This window comes from Salmo trutta, chromosome 8, assembly GCF_901001165.1.
Source record: "Salmo trutta chromosome 8, fSalTru1.1, whole genome shotgun sequence".
In the NCBI taxonomy this organism is placed as follows: Eukaryota; Metazoa; Chordata; class Actinopteri; order Salmoniformes; family Salmonidae; genus Salmo; species Salmo trutta.
The window spans coordinates 41,087,240-41,094,089 of NC_042964.1; the positions used below are offsets into that span (position 1 = coordinate 41,087,240).

General features: G+C 40.3%; 1 long non-coding RNA gene and 1 gene segment (V, D, J or C); both read right to left on the minus strand.

Moving 5' to 3' along the window:
- Nucleotides 1-235: 235 nt before the first annotated feature.
- LOC115197974 (Ig kappa-b4 chain C region-like) lies at nt 236-1,768 on the minus strand. The segment is given in 3 exon segments: nt 236-822; nt 1,526-1,635; nt 1,755-1,768. Coding segments are annotated over 3 exon segments (441 nt in total).
- Nucleotides 1,769-4,740: 2,972 nt separating this feature from the next.
- On the minus strand, nt 4,741-5,826 carry LOC115197929 (uncharacterized). Its single transcript, XR_003879115.1, has 3 exons — nt 5,778-5,826; nt 5,581-5,681; nt 4,741-5,333 (listed from the first exon to the last, which is right to left on the minus strand). It is a non-coding gene; the product is annotated as an uncharacterized LOC115197929 (long non-coding RNA).
- Between the last annotated feature and the right edge of the window lie 1,024 nt (nt 5,827-6,850).

Below are 6,850 nucleotides of genomic sequence, written 5' to 3' on the forward strand. Positions count from 1 at the left end.
ATTTCGGAAATATTAATAAAGCGTACAATCTACTACAAGTGGATAGACCTTCTGTTAATCTGTAAACATCGTAGTATCTTGTGTTGCTATGAACTACAGTTTGATGACAAACTTGTTTCAAGTGAGAACCTAAATAACTAAGCAATGACATTTAGGTCTGATACGTTTTATGAATCTATTTCTATTTCATTCAACATTTAAGACTAAAATCTAATTACTGACAACAACAAAAAGCTTTGTTCCAAAGAGAAGTCTTTATTTTCATTTATTAATCAAGGCATCAAAGCAATCATTCCTACAGTATCTAATAGTAATAAAACAGAACACATCAAATCTAACACTGATACAACCTCAGTCTACAGAGAGGATTGACACATGAACTCAAGCAAAGCCCTCTGTCAGTCTACATGTCAGTGATCAATAAGACAGAGAACATCTGATCTCAGAACAGAGTCAAAGCAGAGGAACCAGCAGCCTCTCTCCACAGGGGTGTGACTGAGGGGTCCTACCCAGAACAGTCAGCCCTCCTCAGGGTCTTGGTGACTGGAGTCTGGGAATTCTGCTGGGCTTCACAGGTCACCTCTCCTGCGTTGGTCCACTCCTGGGCAGTGAGAGTCAGGGTGCTGCTCCAGCTATACAGACCGTCCTTCTCCAGGACCCCGGGACTGGTCTTCTGGTTCTTGCTGGTCCCATCCACTTTCCAGCTCATGGTCCAGTCTGAGGGGAAGCCCTTGTTGGCCAGACACGTCAGTGTGGCTGTTGTTGTACTGGACAGCTCCTCACTAGAGGGGGGCAGGACGGTGAGGGTGGGGGCACTGTTACCTGGAACAAATAGAACACATCAACTAAGTAACTACATCAAGTACAGCTACAGCAAGAGATTATCTTCAGGAAAGTACACATCAAAATAAAGTGAATTGGAAATGCCCTCTAAATATGAATATAAAAGTTAGATTGTTTAAAAGATGTGGAGAAAACACTAAAGTAATATTATACAGCAGATTTATGAACCAAACAAGTATAAAGTGGTTAAATAACTAGAGTTACTAGTCATACGGTGTCAGTTATACATGTTATACAGATATTGTTTAGGAATGGATCTGATCAAAATAGCCTACTCATATTTATAGTATTTGCAGAATTAGAGCGTTAATTCATTTTTATAAAATATCAACCATTTTAGATCATGAAGTCAGTTACAAACATAACTGAGACCCTTTGTATTCACACTAACAGTGAAGGCTACCATGAACTCAATGCAACAATAATGACTACAATATCCAATACTATTAAATAGTTATTATACCAGATTTAAGAGTTATATTCTGCAATCATACAAATCAGACATATAAATAAATGCCTACAATTTAACATTTTGATTCAATAAACTGTTGAAAGAAGTCTCAGTCAAAGCAATGCATAGATATTTTTTTTAATCTAAAATCTCAATATTTGTATAGAATTTAAGATTAGCATACTTAATAAGTGTAATCAGAAAGAAATATCAAGAGAGATTGTTACTTACTTCCAACATCTAGTCTGGTGGCGCTACCAAAAGTCAACCACAGTGATACAATCCCTATTACTGCTGGTACAAAAACCTCCTGACCATTGGGGAAGCTGAATTTCTGTAGTCTGTGGTTCAAATAATTAACTCCACTATGGTATGAATACTTGCCAAATACTATTTTATCTTCTTCATTTTAAATAAATCGTTTTTTGTTTTGTTTTTTCTAACATTTAGCAAAACCTACTTTTTCCTGTACATTTCCTAATAGGTGACGTATGTTTATTCATACAACTAATCTAAAATGTAGACTAATCACTCTTATCACAAAAAAAGTATTGAAAAATATCCTCACTATAAAGGCTAAATTGATAGAGAAATTGACTCACAACATCAAAAGGTGAATAAAACAGTTAATTGTGTTGTTTACTTACTTCCAACATCAAGTCTGGTGCCGCTACCAAAAGTCCTCCACAGTGATACAATCCCTATTACTGCTCGTACAAAAACCTCTCTGTGCTGTGATGTTGCAGTTGTGACAGTGAAGATGATTCATACAGAATCATAATCAACACAAATACCCTTTAACATCTTCCAGGTAAAACAAACACTTCACATAAGTTGTTTCAAGATAATACAAATATGAATTGTATCTTAAATCCAGATATTAGTCCTTTTTCCTTCCTCTGTGTATCAGGTTTTCTCCTAGTCTGGAGGTACAGTCCAGCATTAGATCAGTGTTGCTAGTATTCCTCCATATTGTCCATATGAAAGACAACAGCAGCAGCAGTAGTGATAGTGATCCATGTTGTATATTCCTTTATTAAACATGTTGATCTCAGATTTAACAGTGGTGGTAAAGTCACAGAGGACAGACAACACTACCAGAGGAATCCTACCAGCTTTAGTTTAGAGAAGTGTTCACTAACTGATTAGAGGAACTTACATCAGAGTCCAAGCATGAGTGAACAGACAGTTCATTATATCTGATCATCATCAGAATAACGATATAATGGTGGTGTGCCTAACAAACGTCATACATTAGTGATATGATTAAAAAGTTGCTGTTTGATGTTATAAAAATGAGCACATGCAGGATAAAATACATTCTACAGATGTGGGCCTTGGAAACGGAAATATATTTGAAACATTCATTTGAATAATGCATCTCCCCTGCTCTGAGTGTTTACAGCCCTGTGAGTTTAAGACTTCATGACTGAGAGCTGTCCTTCATGACAACAGAACCCACATCAACCATGACTTTTACCACCATCTTCATCTGCTGAATTTATTGTTGAAAATGAATTAAATCTACACAACAGTAATGTATATCAGTAATAATATTTATATTCAGAACTATTCATTACTATATGTAATATTTCATTCATAGAAATGTTTTTATTCAGTTTTCAGAATCCAGAGGACAGTACACTGTGACTCAGACTCCTGCAGTGGAAACTGTTCTACCAGGACAGACAGTCTATCTGAACTGTAAAACCAGCAGTAATCTGTAGTACATTAACTATCTAGCCTGGTACCGAAGGGAGGGACGGAACCTACACTGTTACATTGGTGCCATGACCCGGATCATTGGTTGCTGCGGAAAAGGGAGGAGGTCAAAAGGGGGGTGAGTGTAACCGATGTGAAATGGCTAGTTAGTTAGCGGTGGTGCGCGCTAATAGCGTTTCAATCAGTGACGTCACTCGCTCTGAGACCTGAAGTGGTTGTTCCCCATGCCTTGCAAGGGCCGCGGCTTTTGTGGCGCGATGGGTAACGATGCTTCGTGGGTGTCAGTTGTTGATGTGTGCAAGGGTCCCTGGTTCGAGCCCGGGTTGGGGCGAAGAGAGGGACGGAACCTACACTGTTACACCTACACTACATACACTATCTACATAATTTACACTACATACACTATCTACATTACATACACTATCAATATACACTGTCTACATACACTATCTACACTACATAAACTATCTACACTACCTACATACACAATCTACACTACCTACACTACATACACTATCTACATAATTTACACTACATACACTATCTACACTAGCTACATACACTATCTACACTACACTACCTACACTACATACCCAATCTACACTACATACACTACCTATACTACATACACAATCTACACTATCTACATACACTGTCTACATACACTATATACGCTACAAAAACGATCTACACTACACACACTAGCTACACACACTAGCTACATACACTATCTACACTACACTACCTACACAATCTACCCTGTCTACATACACTGTCTACATACGCTATCTACACTACACTACATACACTATCTACACTACATAAACTATCTACATAATTTACTCCACATACACTATCTACACTACAGTCCATACACTACATACACAATCTACAACCTACACTATCTACATACACACACTATCTACATACACTATCTACACTACCTACACTATCTACATAAAGTGTCTAGGTGTTCCACAGTGATACAGAGCCATACAAAACCTCCCTCAGTCAGACTGCATAGTGACTGTACTGCTACAGCTGGGATCTACTGCAGGTGCTGAGTGAACCAAGTATAGTTATTGTATCTGACCACTAGAGGGGAGTTAAAAAGCAGCCATAACTTATGCTTGAAATCAGTCAGTCCTATCCCACTGGGCGCACACTGGTAGAATCAACGTTGTTTCCACATCGTTTCAATAAAATTAAGTTGAACCAACTTGGAAAAGACATTGAATTGACGTCTGTGCCCAGTGAGAAGGCTTCATAATGCGTGTGATAGTGCAGCATGAGAGGAGATGGCAGATAATCCTGATTTCCTGCTGTCTGGGGATTGAGGATCAAACGGTTTTTGATTCATAAGGATCTGTCTCTGTCAGTTAGCATGGAACTGGTATTTCCTTCAGCCTACGGCTCATTTCTTTTGTGACGAGAACAAGCCCCTCTTATGGCCCTCACTGAGATCATCCAGAGCAGGGTAGCTTACTCACACACACACACACACACACACACACACACACACACACACACACACACACACACACACACACAGACACACACAGACACACACAGCTGGCAGTTAAACTGTCATACTGTGGTCACACACACACACTGATGATGTGACTCAAAGAGGGGGTGAGACAAAAAAGTGTCAGCACACACTCTGTGGCCACACAGCAGCGATAGATATTTAGGCAACAACAAAGTCCAGTCTCAGTAGAGAATGTCTCTGATGTTGTGTAATAACAAAATCTCTGATTAGACAGACATAGACAAGGTAGGAACCTGTGATACATGGTGTTGTGTCAAAATATATGACAGTCCAAATGATATAGTTCTAGTAAGCGGTTGATTAATGTCTTATCGCCATTGTCCCTTGTTTAAGTGAGACCCCTATATCAGCCCATATATTTTAGAGATATCAGCTCCGATATGTCAAAGATACCAAATAAGAGATTTCAGCTCTGTTCTCTCAGGGATATCACCCAAGAGGAATCAGAGATACCAGTCCAGAGTGACACCAGTCCAGAGTGACACCAGTCCAGAGTGACACCAGTCCAGAGTGACACCAGTCCAGAGTGACACCAGTCCAGAGTGACACCAGTCCAGACGGGGAGCTTTCTGATCTCTATGCAGTGCTTGATGTTGGCTTCTTCTGCTCCCTCAGTGGTGATCAGGCTTCCCCCATTACTGGTGTGTCAGTTGGACTGGTGACTGGTGGAATAGGGATGGTTATGGTCCGTTCCACATCAGTGGACAGCCTTCTATGGCCTCTCTCAAGGTTACTCTCTGGGGAGCCTCCTCTTCTAGATTTAATCTGTGGAACAGAGTATCACGTTGAAGCATCCAATACATACACCAGTGCTCTTCAGTCCTAATCCTGGAGAGCCAGTGTGCAGGCTTTTGTTCTAGCCAAGTACTAACACATTTGATGATTAGTTGAAGTGTTCATTTAGGTGTGTAGTAGTAGTGCTGGGCTGGAACAAGAGTCTGCATACCCTGTAGGTCTTCTGGACCAGACACTGTCATACAGCCTGAGCAAGCCATCCACATTGTTAACTTACCGCCCACACAATGAGGAACACGCAGGCTGTGACTGGGATCGGAAGCAGGGACAGCAGACTCCCCCTTGACCGAGTCTGTTCATGGTCTTGTGCTTCACTTCCTGAGAGAGACAACAACACACTCTGTGAGGAAGAGACTTCAGAAATGTTGTATGTTGGGGCTGAATCAATACTATGTGTTGGGGCGTGTTTCTTACCTGGTGTAGTAGGGGCAGGGCAGGGTGGAGGCACACAGCGGAATCCTCCTTCTCCCTGAGCTGCAGAATTCAAAATGTCTCTGATATAGTCGAAATACTGCCCAGACGGCCATTTGACCGCCCTATAGTGGCATTTAAAGACTTGCATTGTTGCCTCCTGGAAATACAGACAAGCAAAGTAAACATCAGGATAGTTGCACCACTTAATACAGTCAATAAACTGGGTCTACAGTAACTGGGTCTACAGTAACTGGGCCTACAGTAACTGGGTCTACAGTAACTGAATCTACATTTGGCAGAACTGACAGGCATTACCAGCTCCTCATGATCAAATTTGAAGCGTAGATTTTGCAGCATGGTGATGAAGATCATAATATTATCTTTGTTGGAAGAAATGGCACCAAACACCCGGGCCAGTTCCCTGAGGCTTTGTTCCAGTGGATAGATATTCAGTAGAACCCAGCACACACCATTCTGGAGTAAGAAAAGGGAGAAAACCGACTAGGTTACATATGATTCCAATCTACAGATTCCAAATAAAACAAAAATGTTCCTCAACAAAAATGCTGCCAAAGTTTAAGACCACCCAACTTCTCTCCTTCTAAAAGTTTCTGCATGATGTTTTGTTCTTGAGAAATTCTACTCACCCTCTCTTTGGGAATATAATGCATAGAAATGTTATAATCCTTTGGAATATTGTGTTTCTGTAAAAATAAATTAGGATTATTTGGCCCATTTTTCTGTATCAAAAGAAGAGATTTAAAGTAGTTTTTATGACAAAATAAACTCAAAATAATCACCAGACTAGGTTTGCATAGTACAGTTCAGGTTAGAGTATGTATAAGTTCTTACCAATAACATCAGCCTGCTCACGTCATCTGTGACAGGATTTCCAAATCCTCCTGAGCATACTCCAAGACTTGTGAATAGAAATAGGAGGACACACGTGGTCGTCCGAATCTGACAGAGGAAACAGATCAGAAAGGGAAGACTTTCCTTTCCCAGCCCCTCCGTACATTGCTTTCTTTTCTAAATCTGTATATGGCTTCACTTTCTCATCAACCCTCAAGTTA